The following is a 24,677-nucleotide window of genomic DNA, read 5'->3' on the forward strand; positions in this document are numbered from 1 at the left end:
TAGTCACTTTTATCAAGTCAGTTCTAGGAGTCCTGCTACAGCAGTTTTCTTAAAGGCAAAGCATTGGAGTAGAAGTTGGTGTCAATGTTCACTAATTTTAGAGTCCACCTACTGTCTTGTTAGCTGTATACCATGAAAAATTATTTTGTGTAGTGAATTAGATAAAAAAGACTTTGGAATATGTAAGTTCATTATATGTCATTTATGGCTTTCACAAGTTACATAACTGAGCCTTTTGACTACTACCCCCCAGTTTGTATTTAAAAATTTCTAATAGGTTTCAAAAAATAGTACCTATGTAGATTTCAATTTGCTGATTTTTCATATCCATAATTAATATAGTGATTATTTTTATTTTCTCCAGGTACATATTTCATAATTTAAATGTTTGTTCTCTCGTAATACAATTGATAGAACAAATCATTTCCTTGGAGTGTACTGCCCAATGACATTCAGTGCAGTACCATGTCTCAACTGAGTATCTAATACGTAGTTGATACCATGTGACATTACTCCTGTGCACTCTGCCTATTATTTGGCTTTGACATTATATTGGTGCCAATACTACCTGCATTTCAGGGGATACGTATCTCCATGTTCTCTTGAGTGGTGGTAATAGTGTGATTTATACAAGCATGGACTCCAGCCAGACTGCCTTTGTTCACTTGCCCTTTCCAATACCTGCTAATGAGGTGAACTTTGGCTAGTCATTCTCTTCCTGTAAACTGGGAATAATAATTGTACTTAACCCATAGAATTGGTGGGAGAGAAAAGGCATTTACCACAGTTCCTGGTACTTAGTAATACTCTATAATCTCAAATATTTTTCTTTTCCATGCATATGCAGAGAGACCATTTTTATTTAGCCTTTAATACTCACATCTTTGTAGACTTTGTGAATACAGGCCAGATATTTTAGAAATTGTATAAAAAGGCAGTATCTGATGAGTCTGAAATCAGCATTAGTTCCCTCCCTACAAAATGCTCTGTTTCCTGAGATTCAGTTGGTGTGTTCATGGGATTACTCCAGCAACGTATGAAAATTCGCAGGAGTGTTTATGGAAACTGTGTGCTTTGCCCAGCACTTATTTATATAAGGAATTTTATGTGCTTTTGAGCACTCATTTTCTTAACTCAAAGTTTACATTTTAGGAATCTTGAAACTATGTATAAAATCTCTATACAACTTTGAAAGAAATCTTAATGAAATGTTATGGGTGAGATCAAGGAGATTGTGAGCCAAAATGAAACTACCACAGTGAAAATGGATAAAGAATCCTTAATGAAGAAAATAACTATTGGAAATGAGAAAAGCTAGTTCTTCTGAGACTAATCAAATACAGGGACTGGATGTGAATAATCAATAAGATCTAATCAATGTGAAAATGCGTATCATAGGAAATGTATTAAACGGTGAGCACTGGAATGAACTTGGATACTGTTCTCATATTGCACACACATTTTTGTCCATCCAGTAACCAACTGAGTCTTTCATATTTTGGTGAAGACAATTCCCATAGTCTTCCCAGTGACCTCTAACAAGTTGCGAGAACAAATTTGTCTGTTTCTGCTTATAACTCCTGAAGCTTGTCAACTATAAATTGACTCACCATTGGGTACAATTATTTTGTGTTTCATGTGATTGCTTAAACACACTACACTGAAATTTGCCTAAACCATATTATTTTAGTTTACCATAACTTATAAGTAATATACAGATAAAACAAATTTCTTAGTCTAATGGGTAATGGGAATGTATTCTAAGAGAGATGCCTTTGCAAAAGTGCCCATATATTTATTATGTTTCAGCCTTATTACAGGGTAATGCACACACCTAAATTGTATACTACCAAGCAAATAGTTGCTTTACTTAGACGGCTTTATGTTATTTATAAATGATCCCTACTTATCTAGGAAAAGAAGGCTTCTACTAGGCCTACTTGAAGGATAATAATTTAAATTAGATTAAACTTTGAATGTAATGAATATTTGAGGGGGAGGCTATATAGCTCATTGGTAGAGTGCATGCTTAGCATGCACAAGGTCCTGGGTTCAGTCCCTAGTACCTCCATTCAAAAAGAAAGAAAGAAAGAAAGAAACTAATTACCACCACCACCACCCCCCACCCCACGCCCGCCAAAAGAAAGTAACGTATCTGAAAATAAGGACATTTGTAGTATAGAATTATTACACCATTCTGTTTTACTGGCTTAAATATTTTAATGTAAGATTTTTTTTTTCCCTAGAAGAGTAAATGATGAAATCAATATAGTTTAACTTTTTAGCTCTGAGTTTCAACAGTGCATGTAAACTTTTGGCCTTGGGGGATGAGAGAAAGTAAACCTATATATAAACATAAAGTATATTCATGCATATACACTCAGATATTGCGCGTAGTTTTTTAAATTGCTTAATTTTGACAGAAAAAAAACTCTGAACATATTGCAAAAAATTCATATATCTTTCAGTTATATGTGTATATTTCAAAATCTGATGAGATTTGACTGTAAAATGGGCATTTAATATGAGGAAACAAAGTTGTTTTTTTTTCTTCTCATTTGTAAACCAGTATAACCTTCCAACTTACTTACCACTCTTAAAGGGTCTGCAATCCTCTCGTCTGCCTATAAACTTATAGTTCTTTTACCTTTGTCTATTTCCTTTACATTCAGTGGAGGAATTTAGCTGATTCTACTTCTGTAGAAATTCCTGAATATTGTTCTTTTCATTGGTAGCTCCAGCCTGTATTGCCTTTTGTCTAAATTACTCCAGTGGCATTTCCACCACAAAAGACAGTAGTTTTCAAAGACAGCTTTGTATCAGCATCACAAAGAAATAGGGCTCTGTACTTTTAAACAGCTTCTGATGATTTGATGGGTGACAGGTTTGGAAGCATTGGCCTTATAGAATTAATATTGGGCTGGGGTCAAGTGCTTTGGGTTATGGTTTAACTATTAGTAATTAGCTTATTGATTTTATATCCTGGTTCCTCGGTTTATTTGTTCAGTATGTTTATATTTTACATGTCACAACCAATGACTTTGTGAAGACACCTTTAAAGGATAAAAATGATCTAATGGTATAAGTCAGTATTACTTTTATCTTGAACTTGACACTGTTTTTAGCCGTTAACTCAGTCCTAAGCTCCTCAGTGTGTTGTTTTTATTTTCTTTATTAACTAAATAATTCTTTTAAACTTCCTTCTATTCGGTGTGCCAGTTTCTTATTTGAAGGTTTGTGTAATCCTCTAGAATCAGGTTTTGCTGTTCTCTTTGGATTTGTTTTTTCCACCTCTGGTTATCTACTTTATTCCATTCCTTCCCTAGACTAGCCCATTTTCTGTATTCTGCCTTTCCAAATCAATTTCCTTCTTCAAAATGGCTTAGAAGTTCCTTCCTTATTGAAATAACATTATGATTAAACATCGATTTTTCACATAGCCTCAGAACTTACATCTGCTGTTTTATTCTTTTCTTACTATCCTGTTCGCTATCTATTTCTATATCTGCATATATGTATGTACACATACACGTAATTTGTTTTCTCTTCATAATGAGCATTCTTGAATTTGCAAGCAAGAACGAACCTTCGAGATCATCCTTGTCCAATATTCTTATTTTAGTTAACAAAATTGAATTTTAAGGAAGTTATAGGTTGCCCAAGATCATGCATCTCTTCATGTTAGTAAAATCTAAGTCTACAGAATACCAGTTCGCTCATTCTCGTCGCAGATGAGATCTGTCCTTGCTGAAGGTGTAAGAAAACATTATTAGCAGAGATGTTTTTATTTGCAGTATTTCTCGTGACTGTGGATAGTCTTCCAGGGATACTGTTCTCCTTTTGTTTGTTTAAATTGTTAGACTCACAATTGCTGTTTGAATTAAAAACATTTGAGTATTCTGTATTTGAAAGATACTATTTTAAACATTTTATTTGCTTAACAGCTTGTTCTGGTTTAACCCTTGTTTAACAGTCCTATGAGGTACAGATACTATCATTATGCCCAGTTTTAGCTGAAGAAGTGGATGTTGACTAGGCTGTCTGATGTCATAAGTGGCTGAAACAATAATCAAGCTGAGATGTTTACCTTCTGTTTTATCCTCTGCAATATACGGACTTCACGCTGAAGTTGGGAGAACTGTGGTAATCAACTGGCTCAAACCTTATTATTTTTAAATGTGTGGAAACTTGGTGATTTGGCCACATGCTGATTAAGAGAAACAAACCATCTATTTTTAACTGTAATTACATACAGAGTGGATAAAATAAATAAATATGGTAAATAGCATCCTGAATAAATAGGTGCCCTGTTTTCAACTGTTTTAGCTTGCTTGCATTTTACATTTACATGTATATGTGTGTATATTTAACCTAGAAAGATTTCACATTCTTTTTAGGATATACTTTTCCATGAAGCAATGCCATTACTTTTATCAAGTTCAATTAATATCTCGGATGTGATGCTGATATCCCTTCTTTCGTCATTGGTGTATCTTCTTTGGTCATGATATAGCACAAATATTTTTCCTTTAATCCTTTAAATTCATTGATTCATATTCTTTTTTTTTTTAATTTATAAAGTAGAATATATTCTTTTTCCCCCCAAAAGATGCAATGCATTTTTTTTAAAGATTTGATTTCAAATATAAAGTAAGATTTGTGGACAATGCTTTCAGTAGAAAGCCCCCAGGTATAGCACTTAATATTCATATTTTTAATAATCACTGCAGGAAATGGATAACATTTTATCTCTAGTTTTTCTGAACAATATTAAATCTGATTTTCGTGGAATAATCAGAACCCATAATTTTTAGTAACCATAACATCTGTGGTCTCTGAATCTGTGTTTTTTTTTTTTCGAAATCCAAACACTATGAGACGTCTGTCATATTTTTATTCTACAATTGAGAGCTCCATAAAAGAGCTGGAGCAACTTCCATTTTTTTATTGTGGATCATGATATTTTTCATAGATTTTACTGTGCTCTCTAGGCAATTAAAATCATAAGGCTAAAATAAACACATAATTTAAAGTTTTTTTCTTGAAATTATTTTATTTCAGTAACTCAATAAGTTGTATGGTTCAATTATATTATTTATGTGTCAAATTGATACATTTGTGGCAGTGGAGCTATATCTCCCTCTTTTGGAAAGCAGAGGCATGGCATTTTGATTGAGATTAAATTATTCACTACAGTTTCAGTTTTCATAACTTCCTGAGGATATAGATGCAGAAAGAATATTTTTCTTTGGAATGGTTTTCTTTTGGAATTTCCCAGCATTAATAACAAAGTTAAACTTCCATATGCACATGCACATATATATTTGTTGAGGTTTGAGAACTACAGGCCGTTTTATGAGTTTCAACCCAGGAAAACTTTATTTTGATATTTGAAATGCTTTTATTTTTATTTAAAGAGAGTCAGTTTTACCTCTTTTGTAATTATTAAACATGATTCATAAAATATTTTAAAAAACAGAACTCAAAACAATTAAGAAATATGGAAAGAAAATAGCAAAGTAGCTCTTCTCAAAATTAACAGCCTGGTGCTCACTACTACCATCCTCTGTTTTAGTTTTTGTCAATATTCTTCCTGATCTACTTCTAGGCAGTTACAGACCATCTTTCTCCTTGTTTCTCTGTCTCTCTCTGTACTTATATACTTTAAAAAAATCATAAAAATGTGATTATTCTATGCCTGTTGGTTCCCAGTTTCCTAATCTCAAATCTCAAAAGGCACATTGCTATTTTACTTACTTAAATAAACTCCATACTCATATGAATGGAGTGATATCTACAAGCTGGAAATGAGTATTTACTCTGGCTAAGCATTCTACCTTGGCATAACTGACTATTATAAAAAGAAATAAAAGCTTATTAATATACTTAATGGATATCTCACAAATCTGTTTCTTTTAATAGCTAATGTAATTTTATGATAATGTTGTACTTTCTTGAGGTATTAAAATCAGTGTTTGGCCTTCACTACCATTGCTTCGAATGGCATTTTTGTTGTCTACCGTCTTTGCTGCTTGCATCTGACTCTTTGAAGTGCTCTGAATTTACTTGTAAATTTTTTAGTGGTGTTGAGTGTCTTGCTAGATATGGTCTTAGATTTTATTGTGTACTCCTTTGTAACTTTATATATAGACTATGACGAGGTACTTCAGGTTTAAAGATTTTCAATTAACCGTTACCATATCCCAAGAAGACTAATTAAATGTAACATAAAAATAAAGTTTGCAAGAGTGAAAGTACGTTGTTTTGCTTTAAACATTATCATGTCTAATATCAATTTGGTAGTTTTCATTTGTTTGTTTAATTTTCGTAAATTACTTGCAGAATGTAATTATTTAATAAGTGTTCCTAAGAGGTTGAAATCACTACTTCAGCCTATAGTATCTAAGTGAAGCTCATACAACAATAATATATGTGAATATATATGTGTGTATATATAAATATATGTATTACTATTATGAAACATGGTTGTGAACTGGCTTTGAATTTAAGGGGAAAACTCTCAGAATAGGCTTTATTTTATATACAAATTAGAATTTAATGAAATAGTATAAATTAAAGAATATACAGGTAATGGCTTTTGTTTGTTGCCTTTGTAAATATGTGTCATTGATATTTGCATATTTATATTGAACAAGATTTACTCTGTCATTCTGCTAAATATTTTTAGTGTATGATGACCAATTAATTCTATTTCATTGACTTAAGAAGTCACATTTGCAAACAGTCATGTTGAGAGGTTTGAAGTGATGATAATAATGAAATAATAATCCATTGTATCTTACACTGCTAATTACAGTGGGTGATTTTTATAAATCTCTGTTCATGCAAATATTTTTGTCATTCTTTCAAATGAATCTGTAAGTCAGACATGAAAGTACACCTCACTCACCTCTAAATCTTAAAACATTATTTCTGGCAAATAGGTAATTTTACTTTGGGTACTTTTAATAAATATTTGTTTGATGATTAAAGCAGTTGTAAGCTAACCTGTAAATACGGTCTTTCCTTAGAGGAGCTAGAGGCTGTGTCATGAACAGTTGCTTCTCAGCTGAACATCACTCCTTCCATTTGTTTCTGAGTCATGAACTCATTTTCAAGTTAATAATTATATCAAAAGTAATAATAACATCCGAAGAAATTAATCCTACAGGTGCTTTCTTTATCTTTTCAAAGCATTTTTGGGTCATTGTAGGCTCAGGTTTGGGCATACTGTATGTACTATTTGTCTTCATAGTGCTGGTACGTTTTAGATGTATCTTAGGAGTTTTCTATTTCTGCCCATCTAATCTTGAAATCTGGTCCATTCTCCTCCAGGTCTTTAGGCCGCCACTTTCCAGGTTCTACCTCCAGCTTTTCCTCACATGAGCCTGTGTTTCCACTTCTTTTATCAAACTTACTTTGACTGCAGTGTCTCATAATCTAAATTTGATGTGTTCTTTTAAAATCATGTGCTACCTTAGGTCAAAGCATCTTTCTCTTATTTTTCAAGGTAAGGGTACTGCTTGAAATCTCAGTTTAGTTTCAGATTTTCCTTGGCCCCCACCTCCTGCTCCCCCTCACCCATCTTCTCTCTTTTAAGCTTTCCATCCTTTCTGTTACAGGAAGAAATGCCAGGAAGTGGTTTGGCTGACGAAAGAGCTAACATTATCTACAACTTTTAAATAAAGATTGTAAATGGAATTACTAAGAACACAGTATTGAAAAGGAAATCATCCAGTTTTAGTAATGGCAGCTAAAGTAGCCATGACAAATATTATTTTGCAAAATGATTTATGTAATACATACTATAGAAATTGTGAAATATTTTAAATGGTGGGTTAAGCTAGAGGGTTAAAATCAGAAACTTGAGTAGATTCACCGTACTCTTTTATGAGGCCTTCTTAAGTACAGTGGAAAATTTTTGATAACTAAATCATGTGAGGAGATTCATGGGGTATACTCAGGACCACAAATGAATAAATTTTGAGCTAGCCTGGTTGCCTTTAGGGATTGAAGTGAGGGGAATTTACAAAATGATTGGGAATAATTAGGGAGATGAAACTTGAAAACAAATTGTAAATTATTACTGAAAAAGAAATACATTAAAGATTCAAAGCAGAGATTGAGACAAATTTTACTTCAAAATACATTTTGTCATTTGAAAAGGTGTTTATTATTATCAAGGTTTAGAAAATATATTCCCTGTAAACTCTGGTGTTAGTTTTCTTTCCTTCAATGACAACTTTTTAAAAAATAAAAATCGATACTTTTATTATTGGAACCCTGGTCCCTGCAGCTACTTGTCTCTTGCTTTCTCAGGTCTAGCTTTTATCTCCTAAGGATACTGGACTGTAGCCCACAGAATGGAAGTCAAGGGTGACAGGTAGAGCAGTGACAGTGGACAGGAATAGGGCTCGGGCATCTTTATTTTAAAATGTTTCTCAGGTAGTTCTCATTGCACATCCAGGGCTGAAAAGTGCTGCCAAAGACAGATACAAAAGTCTAATATTCTTTTTACTGAATTCAGGGGGAAATCTTCCCATTCCAGACATGTCACAGTTCAGCATATACAAATCAATTTCCACAAGTGTTTAATTCCCTCTGTTAAGGCCACAAGGGAATGTATAATACATTTTAGAAGGATAACCATAAAACATATTCTCTTTCTCTTTCCGTTTTAGTGCTTATAGAAGTGAATCACAGGTATCTAGAAAATTAGACTGTCCTTAAATACCTGTTCTCTGATTGCTCCCTTTATGTGAATATTGATTCTAGAACTACTTTCAATGTATTAGCAAACTTTCTTTTTCTTGTATCCATGTACTGTGAGATATCTTGCACTTATTTTAGAATCCTTTATTCTTTTGTCCTTCAGTGTGGGCATAGTAGATTTTAAATACGATTATGAAGTCTGGAGAGTTGAACACTTTTATTTTTCTTCAGGAGTATTTTAAAAATAAGAGTATTTTACTGCTTTTTTCTTCTAATTATGTAGGCATTTTTTAAGAGAGATTTTAGTATTTAGTATTTGATCTTTTAATGCTGTGCCAGAAAAAGTAAGAAAATTATGTTTTGTGACTCTTTAGGTGGGTTTTATTTTTGGTTATATTTAATAGAAGTATTTGCACTTTGGACAAGTAATAATAATGAATTCAAATAGTAATGAACAATGATATGCCTACAGGACCTTTTTCTCATGGTAAAGTACTTAATATATAATTTTTTCATGATTTAAATATTTACATTTAAGCTGAATTCTTTCATTGAGTAGCACAGTTAAATGTGTGCTAAATGTCAACATTAATTTTTAACCCTCTTCGATTTAAAGTTTTTTGTTGTTGTTATTTTTACTCTTCAGTCTTTTCATCTTTTAGTTTGTTCTATATGCCAGTAAGCCAGAAATTTCCTCGAGTTAACTCAGTGTGCCCATGATTGGAAAAAAATCTCATGGGCATGTATATATATGAAATATATATGCATGTGAAAACAGTGAGCCATAGGTCACTGCATCTCAGCACATGGTTATTCTCTGAGCCTCATGCAGAAGTCAGATGCGTAATTCCCTGACCTGTGCTTTATCGACTGCATTGTCAGAGAAGATTTCCTCTTTCTCCAGAGGGCTTACCACACTTGGAGATCAAAGTTCATTTGCTGTTCTGTGCCTTTGCTACCTACATAAGATGGGAGTATCTATGTTTAATAATTTAAATACACCTCCACTAGAAAGGTTGAAAGTAAACAGCTCTGTCGTGAGACCTCTGTTGTTTACCGCTACTTCTGCCCATCATCACTGTCTGTCAGCTGACAAGACAGCGTCCAAATGCTTATCTCGAGTTTCATATCTCATATGTAGTCATTATTTGACATCATACTCTCTGTTTAATCACTTTCTCATTTGGTGGGTGTACTACTTATTTCCTTACCAGTATTCATCCATGCTTAATTTGTAGTTCTCCTTCCCCTAATACCACCTGCACCTGGTAAAATACATGTCTTTTGTGAAAGTAAAGAGAGATGGAGTACAGTGTACTCTGTATTATGAGACCTTAATTTATAAAGAATATTTAAATGTTACTGTGAATTATTTTCATTATTAACTGTTTCCTTGTTTAATAGTCATTAATTATATTCTGGGAGTTAGTCTCAATGTATAATATGTATACAATTATATGTTTTCTCAAAAGATATTATGATTTTTAGAATTACATATTCTGTATCTAGTCTCTGGATTTCTCTAGATTTCTTCTAAAGGGTAAATTATTCACCATCCCCATCCCTGCCCCCAACACTTTATTATTTTACTTCATTGCAGTAGCACTTAGAGTGACTGGTTAATGGAATCAAATTTTTTCCTTCAAATCATTCAATTTGTCATCATGCACTTTTGTAATTATACTTAATAAAATATTTTAAAGAGAGTTTTAACTCCTCTGCAATAGTACCTCCCCCATTCTAGCACTTTGAAAAATACTTCTTATATCTTTTTACTGGCATTATACCAGATTATAATTCTGTTTACTTAATAGAATTCTAGCCTTCACTGCACATGGGTGAGTCTCTTTGAAGCACACTTTTTCGGTAATGAAAACTCACTGATTTTTTTCCCTTTTCACAGCTTTTTTCTTTTATTACTTTATTGATCTTTCAATATCTTGGAAGTTTAAATCCTATATTTTTATATCATGTGTAATTCATTTGTTTTCTAGGTTAAGACATCTAATCAATCTTTACCCAATTACAACGTTTCAACATTGTTCTTACTCTTTTCGCTTAGGAGTGGTTACTCTCACTTGCTCAGGGATATCGTTTTCAATGCCTGCTTCCTAAATCTCACATAATCCCTTTGGATTTTGTCTTTCTGTAGTGACCTCACTTTATAAGTTTTTTTGTTCAGGTGATGTACTTGAAATGAAGCAAACACTTTATCAGTTCTACTTAGTTGTTTCTTTATTTCTTTAAAGATTTGCCTCAGTCAAAAGACAGAAACGGAAAAAAAACAGTATAGTCGTAATACTTCTTAACTAGACTAGAAGATTGGGGAACTGGGATAGAAACCTTTGGGAGTAATACTCCTTTTTATAGGTACAGGAGCATCTGTCCCTCTAAATCATTCTAAATAAGGACCTGCTTTTAGAAGAAGCAAACTGATCTTCGTTTATTTCTTTTTGACAATATTTTGCAATTTCTTCTCTCCCGTGTGTAAGCATGACAGAAGTGAATGTTTACATCTCTGTAATTCTACAATTGATGTTAATCAGGAGCATAATGCTATGAGGATTGTATCTCAAAAACAGTCTCTTTTTATTCTGTACATTGATATCCTTTATGCCAACATTTGGTATAATTTGATCTGATACTCGTTTTTGTCATATAACAAATTTAGCTTTTGTAGCTAGTGTGCTTAATCTTTTCTTTTAAGGAAAGTTTTTTTTTAAATTTAATTTTTTTATTAGTGACTTCATTTTGTTGGCAAAATCCCTTAACTATTCCTATTCAAGCTATTATAGGATTCAGCCTTGAAAATCTTCTTCCTTATTAAAGAAAAAAAAACTGAATTCTGATGGTATGTTTTAAAGCAAGACATTTCATACAAAGCAAAAATAATGGGAACCAGAGAAAATTCATCAATAGATTATTGCTTTCGAAGCTTAACTGATTTTTAGGTTTTCTTAGTCAAGCTACTATCAAGGATTTTGCCTTTTTCTTTTCCTTTCCTTTCCTTGTTCAGAATTGCATTACATGAGTTTAAAAGTCTTAATCTAGTCATTCAATCTCTTTCTACCTCCTTCAATCCCTGAATATTGTAGATGTAAAAGGAATTACAAGGATGTAACCATTTTTTATGATGATTTTATATGGCTTGTATACGTTTGTTTGATTAATTAAAAATTATGAAGTAAATTATGAAACAAAGATGGAGATCTCTAAAATGTATGAACTTTAATATTCAGACAAAATTAAAAGAAAATTAAAAAAAATCAATTAACAAAGGCTGTGTTCATTTGGTACACGTAGCAGGCTCAATAGCTAAACAACGCTAATGCCAATGATAACTCATATATGACCCTAATTGCTACAATTTTACCAGTCAATTATATGTAGTTTTATGAAAGTTTATCCACAGATTGGTCATTTATATATCAGGAACTTATTATTATTAGAAAATTGCCTTGATACTTTTATTAGTGTCTCAGTTTTCTTTTCTCATTAATTGAAATATAAACTCAAATTCACCATGAAATACATACCTTTTAATATCAGATAGTGTTTCTGATGTTCCTAATTAAAAAATGCAGAATGAAATTTCTTCAATAAGCATTATTATTGTTATTGTCAACTGATTATATTAATAGTCTCATTTCTGTTTAATGAAACAAGTATATTATTGGGTAGCAAAAATAGCTCTTTAGCTTTTCCTTATGGTAAATTTAGTGCTTTTATTTGTGTCAAGTAAAGACTGACTTTTTGTTGTTGTTGTTTAATCCCTGAAAATAATTACATGGGAGTAGGCTAGCAATAAAAACTGCGTATTACAAATTCACTTTTTTTGAAGGCTCTTCTATCAACTCTAAAGCTCAGCAATGTTTATTCTAAAGGAGTTTACTTTTCCTGGGACTTGTTGAGGACTTAATTTTGTTTAGTGAAGGTCACTGAAATGTTTGTCTACTTTCTGGGAGTAGGGAGTTAATAAGAGATACAATGTGTTATTTAAACTACTCATTAACATAACTTTAACTCTTAATGCTATTGACAAAATTTAACTAAATTTAAGTATATTCCATTTTATTCTTAGAAAAGTGATTGCCTCTAATTTTTTTTTTAATTGCAGTATAGTTTCCTATGGCTGTGGCAGAGATTTGGTATGTTTAAACAACAAATATTTTCTCTACCAGTTTCAGAAACCAGAAGTTAAATATCAGTATCACTGGACTGAAATCAAAGTGTTGGTAGGGACATACGCCCTCTGGAGGCTTAGGGGAGAATCTTTTCCTTTCTACTTCCAGCTTCTTGTGGCTGCTGGCATTCCTTGGCTAGTGTCTGCATCACTCCTGTCTCTGCCTCCTTGGTCATACTGCTTTTTTTAGATTTTCTGTCTCTGTTAAAATATCCCTCTGCCTTCCTTTTATAAGGATATATGTGATTGCCCCCCTATGCCCCCGGATAATCTTCATAATCTTTCCATTTTAAGATCTTTACTTTTATTATGTCTGCAAAGACTTTTTTTTTTTAGCTATATGAATTATTATTTACATGGTCTAGAGAGTAGGATATCAACTTCTGCGGGACTGTTTCTCAGCATCTCAAAATGGCAAAGAGATTCTTTCTTAAGTAAGCTAACTGAATCATAAAATTGGTCCTAGCAGGAATAACAAACAAACAAAACTGTGAAAAAAAATTTATACTTGCATGTCCTTTTTTAAAAATAGGAATTAGTAGTAAAATTATAGTTGAATTAAAATATTTAAGAGCTTCTTTTTAAATTATATTAAGGTATTTTGAAGTTTTAATAATCATATCTATGCATTTAAAATAATGTTTATACTATGTTAATTATAAATATTAAAAACACATGTTTATTTCTTCAAGCTTCTGGTCATTCATAGAAATATCTAGACTTTTTATTTTTTATTTTTTTGGACTTGATGTTTTTATAGAGCTGGTAAGTCACTTAAGACAGTTGACTTTGAGCTTTTCCTCCCCTCGGGGACACTGTCCCTGGTGAAAAGAAACCAGAGGAGCCCATTTTCATACAATAGAATGTCAGCACTAGCAAGAACCTCCTCCAGATGAAGAAATGGGCCCAGAGAGGGGAGGGGACCTACCCAAGAGCCAGGGGTTCCAGCTTCTTAGCCCAGAGTTAGAATAAATTAGGAGTTTGGAATTAACAGAGATGCATTATGATATATAAAGTAGATAAACAACAAGGACCTATTCTGTAGCACAGGGAACTATATTCAGTTTCTTCTAATAACATATAATGGGAAAGAATCTGTAAAAAAAGTGTATAGATAACTGAATTGTTTAGCTGTACACCTGAAACTAACATTATAAATCAACTACACTTCTATAAAAACTAAAATGAAAAATAAACACATTTATTTCTTGAGGCGTTTGGTCATTGGTAGAACCATCAGATTCTCCTCTGGAACATCACTCACTGTTTTCCTAATTAATTATATAAACTTTTGATTACTTTTTCTAACACTCTTTTTAATTTTTGTCCCACTCACTTCTAAAAATTACTTAAAATTGGGGGAGGGTATAGCTCAATTGGTAAAGCACATACTTAACATGAATGAGGTCCTGGGTTCATTCCCTAGTACCTCCATTAAAAATAAATAAATAAACCTAACTGTCCCCATCACCCCCAAAAAATTACTTAAAATTGTACTATGTTCTATATGTACGTATATGCATTTTTCTATTTATATATATATGTATGTACATTTTTAGTCACATTTTAAACACACAAACAATGAATATTCAGCATAATATGTTGGTATAGCTATACCCATTATTTTTAAAATATAATACCAATTATCTATTTTATATACTTTTATATTTATATATTGCATATAATATCAATTACATTAGATACTATAATATAAATTAGAGACAATTTAAAAGAGGAGGAGATAACATTGCTTCATAAGTTTGAAATGACTTTGCTTGGTTATTTACTTTGACCTGTACTCCAGTAAATAGTTATCTTTATTAATGTCTTTTTTTCGCCCTGCCTTTTTTTTCTTTTTTAAGTTTTCTTCGTAGCATGTAGTTGTGATTTTGGTAGTATAATCTGGACAAATTGAATTATATTTTTCAATATCTGTGCTTTTCTTTTGGTCTGCTATACATTCACTCATGAATCCCAGAGTTACATGCAATACCATTTTCCAGGGTATGCTAACATTTCTAACCAGATGAACACATCCACTGTTTTTGTATAAAATTGTTGGCCACCAGAGGAACATCTTATCTTAGTGATTTTCTAGTCCAAAGGAACAATATTCTTTGGCAAGAAGCATTTCAAAAAATATTCTTTGAATGAATGAATACACACACGTACACACACACACATACACTTCTTTTCAGGTCTTCGCTGTTTTACCAAGCTGTTTCTTATATTGTATATTTGAGTTTTAAGTGTCATTTTCTAAATAAAATTTGACTTCACACAGTTCACTAAGTCAATTTGACTCTTGCACAGGTAGAGGTTTATTTTATTGACTTCTTTATTTAATTTAATAATGTCTTTTGATGTTAACCTCCCATAAGTCAAAGAGGTAATTGGACTCATTTTAAAAGGGGCCTAATTACATTTTACTGTGTTACAAATGTTATAATTTTGCAAATTATCAATTTGCTCTATAAAAATTCATCATATTTTCATTAGTCTATTCCCTTTAATGTGATTTGATGTATTTTTTTATTACAGTGATATGTAGTGATATTCACATACTTTTAAAAGTTCAGTTTTTAATAGGGTCAGTATATTTAAGGCACATGTCTATATAATGCGGCTTGAGTAGCACAGCTCCACAAATGTGCGTACAATTATGCAGTTCATCTATTTGCAGTCCTTACTAAGATACTTATTTTTTTCTGATTATAGGGGCTCTATATGTGAAATGAAGTGATAACACTGCAGAAAGATACAACTGGAAAATAAAAGCTACTAATAATTCTCTATGCATAGCTATCCATCTCAATATCTTTTCTATTTTTAAATAATTTAGTCTGTGAGTTTGTGTGTATTTGTATTAGGAAGATACAGTACATTCTTTTTTATAACTTGAAAGAATTTTCTTTCAACTTTCAGTGTAATTAAATAGTGTAATTTTTAATAAGCATGCACTATTCTGTCATTCACTTTTTGCTAGTAAAAGTAACACTATGAGTAAGAGGTAAGGATATAGTTCTTTGGACCTATCTCTGATTATTTCCACAGCGCAAATGTCTGTAATTAGAATTGCTGAATTACTGAGAATTACTTTTTTTAAATTTTTGGTTCACATTGCCAAATTGCTATTTAGAATATTCCTACTATTTTATATCATACTAGTAGTGAATGAGACTTCCGGTTTGGTAGTATCAGGTGACCTCTTCTACCCATCAGTGATTAGACTTACTATCTTTGAAAGATCAGTCAAGCTAGTTCTTTCTTTTTAGTTTTCTATGTAGCATGTGGTATTTTGAGGTTATAAATTAAATGGCATAAAGTTTTATCTCATCTTAAGAAATCTTTTATCTGAATCTGAACTTGAGAGAGTACAAATTGAGGAAGTACCCTCATTTCTCCCCTTTGCTGCCCCCCAAAAAAGTTTTATGAGCAAAGTTTAGTCTAAGAAGGTTATATTCTTTACTCATTAGACTGTCTCTCAAGTTTGATTTATTTAGATTTTGTATAATACTCTTATTTGGTTATCACAGTCATTTAGGAACAGCAAATCAAAGGTGAGGTAAGGTGGCTACTGCAGGCAAATGTATTGGTTAGGTGAGTCTAAACTACTGTAACAAAAATACCTCCAAAATTCAGGGGCCTCAAGAAGAGAGGAATTAATTTACCTTTTATGTAATGATCACAGTTAAGCGTCCAGATTCGGTAGGAAGCTTTTTTCTACATATCATTCAAGGATCCAGGCTCTAATTTTATTACTAAGAGACAATAAAAGAATTGGATAATTAAAGTTTCCAATCCAAGAAGAAATGATTAATAGAAAAGTCTAATAGAAAACACTAATAAAAAATGAAGTAGAACTTTTGGTAACAAAAATACTGAAGTCATTCAGGAATGAGTAAACAGTCTGTTGTCAGGTGTAGGACTTTCTTTTACTGTACCTTCAGGCTCCTCAATTAACCTCTTACTATTTCATGGATTCTGGCAGAAAGCACAGGACTCCTGAGTCCAAGACAAATGACTTTATTACTCATGGCACAGTGTGAGCATCTTACTCGTACCAGTTCCCCTAGTCTTCCAAGTCTTATAAAGGTGACACTGTATGGTCTAGATGGATGCTATGTGCGTGATTAGTTTGCCTCATAGCTGAAGAATATTTACCTTGGGGAATCCATTCTTCTATGGCAAACAGTAAGGAACCCTATCCATTGTCTTCCAGGGAGACATTGTCTCATTCCTCAGGGTTGCTTGCTATACACACAACCCTGAGAAATGGCCCCTGTCAACAATAGTCAGGGCCTTGTATTCTTGGTATACCCCCCAAAATATGTAGGTTTGAGAAAGACCCATAGAAGGACTTTTCTTTCCAACTCCCACCACTCAATAGCCTCTAAAGACATTCATGTGTATGTCAAGATAAATAAATTAATGTTCCAAAGAATGTGGAAATTATATCCGGCATGAGGAGATTCTTCATGTTCTTTACTTAAAGTTTCAAATATTCTCTCTGCCAACAGACACCTTCAGAAATAATTATTGGTTTATGATCATCCTTCAGAGGAGTTGTAGCGCCATTTGCAAAAGAGAGGAAAGGTAGATGGATTAGGCAGGGTGTTATTCATGGAAATCTGATTTCTAGTACTGTATTTCCCTGTAGCCTGTTCTGGGTGAATGGGTGAGCAAAATATATTTCTCAAATGTATCACTGTTGTGTATTATACTGGAAATTTAGGTGCCTTAAAGGACATTTGGGGAGGGGGGAGGATAAAATCCTCCTGAAATGGGTTGATCCTCTTCATTCATGCTTTTGTGGTAATTTTTTGAACAATTGCACACTTAGCTATGATTGTCTTTAATAAGTGGGAGGCATAATGAAGGAGATAAAATTGAGTTCATGTGAGTTAAACATTCCTTCTTATCACTCACCTGCCCCCTCCATCTTAAATCATGCTTTATTCTTCTTTGATATCTGAAGGAAGTGCTGTGGAAGCCTGTTAAGAACAAGACAGTGAATATCAGAAGGTCTGCCGAGCGTTTGGTTCTGCCAATCTGTGACTTCTGGCTACTCGCTTAATCTCACTTAATATTTGGGTTATGAAGATTCTTTTGAGTCAAGTGAGATATGGCTATAAAAGTCCTTTCTAAACTATAAAGCATTATACAAATATTTAATTACCAAGAATTATGCATACTTGAGCTTTTCTCTATTAGAGGAGACTGAAGACTATGTTCTTTCTCAGTGCTGAGAGCACACTGTGGCTCCTGATCTGAACATTTTTTTGTCTTACTCTTCCTACTTAAAAAAAAAAAAAAGAAAGAAAACTTTTAAAAAAGCTATATTTTAGTCATTTGGTAGCTCTGTTCATGTAGCTCACTGCTGTCTAACCCTGCTGGTAAGTTCAAAGTTCTCTGCTCAGTACTAAGTCTAAAAAAGTAAAAATTGCCTTTGCATCTTATTGTTATTTTTTTATACTGATAATACTGACACTGTTGGCAAATATAAAAATAAAAGGTTAAAGGGGAAAATGTTTAGTTTTGTATGGTAAAACATAATTGGAAAGGGGTGTAGAGGAAGTTGAAGAGTGAAAAATATCCATAGGGTAGTTAGTGGGTGTCTGTCTGTGTCTACAATACAATTGTTAAAACCAGTTTTCTCCTTTAGCATCTTGAAAATGTTATTAATGGTTATGAAAAGGGAAAGGAAGAGATGATATAACTCACTTATCACTTTTTAAAAATATAATAGGATTATTTCCTTCTGTTGATTGATTTATTGGCAGTAGCTTCCAAATAATATTCATGTTCAATATTCAATTCAATAATAATAATATAATAATAATTCAATAGTTCAATATTATTTAATATTCTTACCATCTACGGTATGCTTACTTTAATTAACCACTCTAATGCTTGATTGGCAATGATGGAAATTGCCAGAGAATCATAAAATATTCAAGCTGGAAGTGACTAAGGATCATATACTATTGTTGATGAAGAGAGCAAGGTCCATAGAATTTAAATATCTTTAAGGTCATACATCTGGGTGACTGTTCAGATCTTAAGATCCTTTCTCCTTTTCTTAGTTGTCATAGTTATCATGCATTATGTTAGAGTTTTGAAAGTATTTTAAGGCAGTAACATCTCGTTCTTTTTTTAGGTAGTGATTCGGAGTAAAAGTGGAGAGATCTTGTATCGTATTTCACCGTGGGCGAAGTATGTGACTCGTGAAGGTGGTAATGTGAATTATGATTGGACACACTGGGATCCAGAAAACCCATATAAAGTGAGAACAACAAATCTGAAATAAATGCTTGTTCCAATACTTCTAGGAAAATTAATTTTTACTTTTATAACTTAGCAACAACGTTCAACCTCACTCTTCACCAACGGTTTAATATTTTACATCATAGTGTGTCCATTATGCTTATACATATGTCAGAGTCCATCAGCTGTAGCCAATAAAATATAAAAGTGAGTTTTTGTTTTATTGTGTGTTTCTGAGGTTGTGGAAGAAAAAGAGAACTAAATCTCTACATACTGACCTATAAGAGATACTAATTAAAAAAAAAAATTTAACCAGAATTTCTGATTTGTCAAAGATTCTCCAGTCGTGTAATATTTCTCACTGTCATGAGCTTGAAACAGGATCAGTGTCCTTAGGAACAATGAATAGTGATGACATCTCATAAATGTATTAATTAGAGTAATTTTTAAGGCTGTCTTATTGATGAGAGTTATAGGTGTCTTTGAGCTCGCATTTCTGTCCTTTAAGGTATTGAAGCTTGTTAATAAATACTTTGCACTTAATAATTACACATGCATTTTACAGCTATTATGTTTTCTCTAAGGCTTAGGCTCAAAATATATCTTCACTTAATGATAAGCCAGAAGCCACTGCATGCCTTACTCGTTTAAAATAGGTCTATTACTATGATCCTAAAAAGGATTTTTTTTCAAAAGAAAATTTAGTGGAAGTAGCCAGTACTTTTTATATGTGAAAATAGTTTCAAAATGTTTGACTGAGTTACTTCATCTTTTCATTTAACATGCTTAATCTGTTAGTGTCATACCTGCATTTTTGATCTAATTCTATATATAATTTTAATATTCTGTAGTTTAAGCATTCCAAACCAAAGAAGCCAAGAGGTCTAAGAATTTATGAATCTCATGTGGGAATTTCTTCCTATGAAGGAAAAATAGCTTCTTATAAACATTTTACATGCAATGTACTACCAAGAATCAAAGACCTTGGTAAGTAAGAACTGTGATTTTTATTCAGATAAAATTTTAATGAGTCTGTTCTCTTATTAGAAAAGCTAATTACAAGTGTCTCCTTTTTTGTGTTAAGAGATTAAATATGTAATAGAAATGCATTTTATTTTAGGCTTCTCAAATTGCCCTGTAATAGTGATAGCATAGAAAAGAGAAATGGAATAAGATAGAACATAAGAATTTGAGATATTATTCCAATTTCATTTTTAAGTAGTGTGAACTGATGGCTTCCAAAATTGTAGATAAATATGTAAGCATAATTACTTTTCTACAGGAGAGAATTTTTATCAATTTAAGTTAAGTGGTCATTGATTATAGCCTGTACATTTTAGTCAGTTAAGAAAAAAATGCTTCCATTTGTAAGGTGACTGGAACTCATTTTGTTTCAGAATCATTGTATATATAGCTCCTGTCTGGGTGACTTATTTGACAAATATTTATGGTGTGTCTTTCTGTGTGAGACATATTGTTCTAGGTGTTTGTATTTTGGACTCTAATGACACAGACCCTGTCTTCATGGGGGCAGCCAGGAGAGCAAATAATGTGTGGCTAAATTATTGATTCAGAACACTTTAAATGTGTTATTTTCTTTTTACAGGTAATGCTTTTTATCATTTCACAGCATATTACTCACCTGCTCCAATGGCTAGGCAGGAAGATAAACTACGTTTAATTATTCTGCTTTTGGTAGACAGTCCACATTGTGGCCAGAGGAAAAGTTTCTCATGGTTGAAGTTTCTAGTTCTATAGGGATCTTGATGGCTTAAGATGGTGAGGTCAAGTTCGAGAAACCAAAATTAATTAAATGTTTGCAGAATTCAATGTTAATTATATTTAATAGATGTTAATGTTGTCATATTTGACATGCTCTGTCATGTTACACTATAATACTGCTTACGACCTGGATCTTGGAGATGTTTCAGCAGAAAAGGATTCTCTCATTCGTGTTTGTGTTTGAATTGCCTTGCCCAGTACTCTGAGCATAAATAATTCAGGAATGGTTAATGACATAAAATTAATAATAAAAGCTATAGATTGGTACTTGATCATAAGAGTAATATGTACTACATCATAGAGAAATAAACCACAAACTCTGTATTTTGTATTAAGCATATTCTTGATTTATGTTATCTGAGCAGTAGTTTTATATACATATTTCTACCAGGCCTGATATAGTTAATTTTTTTTTCTTTAACAATAAAGCCTGCAGTAATAACTTTTCAGCAGATTGTAAATTACAGAGTTTATGTTATCCTTTAAACTAAGAATCCCTAATTCTGAATGTGAATTTGTAATTGTTCCAGTATTAATTATGTACTGAAATATGTGCACAGGAAGTTGTATTGACCTGAATTAGACTTTGGAACAGAATAGGAATCTTTTCTATGTATGTTACAGAAATGTAACTCTCAGAGCAATCAAATCATATTTTAAAATTTTACCAAATTGAAGTTTGAAGATGAAAAAAATTGATTTTTAATTTTTTTAAAAGACTGAAGTTTCTTTTTCTCTGATTATTTGCTTACATTAAAAACATATTAGTAAATATTTTTAAGTATTAAGGATTTTAAAAATGCCTATCTTTTTGAGTCACTTCATTTAGTATTAAAGCAAAACATTTTCAAGTAAGGAAAAGAAGGATGTGTGTGTGTGTGTGCACATATGTGACTTTGGGGTAATTTTATAGGTGCAAGAAATAGTGGAAAGTAGAAACAATTATGCTGTCATTGTAAAATCTACCTTGTAGAAAAATGGATTTGCTGGTATATCTTATGCTTGAAATAACTGAAATATAAAGAAAAAAGTGAAATAAAAAGTACATGGCATGCAATCAGTTACTTTTTATTTGGCTTTCATAATATTCGATATGAATATTACAAGTGCAACTGAAGTTTAGCATATGCAGATTGCCATCTTTAATATTCTAAAGACAAATTAAGATTATATTTGCATGTCATTTATTACTTGTTAAAATGAAGACATTTCAAATAGCTAAAGTACAACCCTCAAGAACTAACTGTCCGATTTTGTGTTAGAAGGTCAGACAGACAAAAGATGTTTAAGTAGTAGAACTTTCCAAAATGACCATATTTTCTAGAGTATATGTAAAATTTATTGCCTTTGAAACAGGGTGCTGTATTGTTATATTTTCCATTTTTTTAATGTGACTTTTAATCTCTTTTTGACCTTTGCTTATACAGGATACAACTGTATTCAGTTGATGGCGATCATGGAACATGCTTACTATGCCAGTTTTGGTTACCAAGTCACAAGCTTCTTTGCAGCTTCAAGGTAAAATGAAAGACTTATATCCATTCTTTTTTGAGCAAAAAATTTAAAAAGGGAAATTAATTTCTTTATTTTATAGGGTGTTGTTTTGTAACCTAGTTTAGAGTTAACAGAGTTACTAGAAGCTGAGCTTTTCTTTTACTAAGATCATAGACTCTCTTCCCATCAAGCCTTAGAGAGTAGCCTGATTTTAATATTGCTTTTCATGAAAAGATTTTTTTGTTAAAGAATACCAAGTTAGCCTGCTGAATCTGTCCTACATTTGGAGGCCTAAGCCTTAGCTAGACAATCACGAATTATGGAAGCCATTACTGCTAGAGCTCACATCTTTTTCTGGAAAGAGATTGACTTACGTAGGAAGGTGATGAGGGGGCCTTCGGTAGGAAAGACTACCCACAGAATGGCTGTCCTTTCCAGGCTGAAATCCAAGGATTATGGCTCTCTGGGCAGAATGACATCAAGGGGTCCTTAAGCAATTCGAGAGGTACTGACTCGAATGACCACAAGTTGAACAAATCCAACATTCTCTCTGCCTCATAGAGCTGACAATATGGTGGCATATAGACATAAATCCAATAATCATTCATACTAGGATTTCTGCATGTAATAAAAGCTCAGAAGAAGATGACAGAGTGCTCTGCTCGTGCAGAATCAGGGGTCTGATCAGTGTAGGTTAGATGTGGACTGATGTTGCAACTGAGATCTAAAACATGACTAAGATTTAACTGTGGGGAGGGGTGAAATGGGGGTAGGTAGATGGCATTCCAGACATAGAGAAAAGATACTGATCCCTTTACCTGTATCTCTTTATAGAATTTCTCCTTGAACAAGTAATCAGTCCTCATTGTCTCTAATTCCTCCACTCCTTTTCTTTCTTGAACTCATTCCAAGTAGGCTCTCCACCTCTTTGCTGAAATTGCTCTTGTCAAGGGTACTGACGCCCTCCACATTGTTAACTCCAATCATCAGTTCTTAGCTTACTTGAACTAGCAGCATTTGGCACAATTGATTACTCCCACCTTCTTGCAACTTTTTTCTTTTCTTGGCTTTCAGGATATTAAACCTTACAGTTGTTTTTCTCATATCTCTTATTGTTCTTCTTTGTTTCCTTTGCTCTTTTTAACCACTTCCAGCACTCAGCCCATGGTTCCATTCCCTTCTGTATCTAAATGAAGTACCTTGGGGTTCTCATCAAGTCTCATTCATTCTTATGGTTGAAACACACTTTGTATGCCAACTCCCAAGTTAATCTCTCCAGTCTTCACCTCTGTTGTGAACTTCAAACAGTGCCTAAGTGACACGGAGATATCTAATACATATTTCATACTTAACAGGTTGCAGATTAAACTTCTGCTCTTCCTGTCTTCTCCTGCCATCTTCCCTAATTCAGTACATGACATTTCTATCTTTCAGTTGTTCAAGCCAAAAATCTTTGCATTTTACCTGACTTTTCCCTTTTTATGTCCCTCCCTACACTCTAGGTATTGTAAAACATAGCCACCTGTGACTTCAAAATATATCCCAAATCTGGCTGCTTCAGCTGCTACCACAGCTACCACTCTGAGCCAAGGTGCCATTATCTCTTCCTGCATAATTTCATTAGCTCTGGAACTGGTCATGCTGAATTCTGTTGTCCTCCTTTTTCTTTCCTAGCTCTTCTCTCCCTCTACACACATGGACTGCTTTCTGCATGGTAGCCAAAGTCAGCTTTTTAAAATGAAATTCAAATCATGTTACTCTTGCTCATTAGCCTCTAATGATTCCCTGTCTCTCTCAGAATAAAAGCCAAATGCCTGTCATTGGTCCATAAGGCTCCCTGTGCTCTGAGTCTTGGCCGACTCTCTGGGCTTATCTCTTGATCATTCCATTCCAACCACACTAGCCTATATGCTCTTCTTCAAAGGCTCCTGGCTCATTTCTATCTCCAGTGCCCTTTCTCTCTGAACACTCTTCCCCTTAGCTATTCACATGCCTTGCTCCCTACTTCTTTCAGGTCTTTACTCAAATACTGCCTTTGTCATAAAACTTTCACTGATGACTGTATTTAAGACAGCCCCCCTTCCTACCAATAGCTTTGCTTCTTTTTTCCTTAGAGCACCTATTGCTATCTGATATTCCACATACCATGCTTATTTATTATCATTCAACTAGAATATAAATTCCATAAGGGCAGTTTTGTTTACTTTGTTCACTGCTGAATCTCTAAAGCATAGAAATC

At 32.9% G+C, this 24,677-nt stretch overlaps 1 protein-coding gene across 2 annotated transcripts in view; it reads left to right on the top strand.

Annotated features, from left to right (window-relative positions):
• Window positions 1-24,677, top strand: part of GBE1 (1,4-alpha-glucan branching enzyme 1) — a 243,316-nt gene that overhangs the window by 97,470 nt on the left and 121,169 nt on the right. For both annotated transcript variants that reach the window (XM_031457686.2, XM_031457692.2), the window contains 3 exons: window positions 19,056-19,181; window positions 20,014-20,149; window positions 22,372-22,462. In XM_031457686.2, the coding sequence (XP_031313546.1) occupies window positions 19,056-19,181; window positions 20,014-20,149; window positions 22,372-22,462 (353 nt within the window). The remainder of the gene's footprint in view (window positions 1-19,055; window positions 19,182-20,013; window positions 20,150-22,371; window positions 22,463-24,677) is intronic.

This window comes from Camelus dromedarius, chromosome 2 (assembly GCF_036321535.1).
Source record: "Camelus dromedarius isolate mCamDro1 chromosome 2, mCamDro1.pat, whole genome shotgun sequence".
Taxonomy (NCBI): domain Eukaryota; kingdom Metazoa; phylum Chordata; class Mammalia; order Artiodactyla; family Camelidae; genus Camelus; species Camelus dromedarius.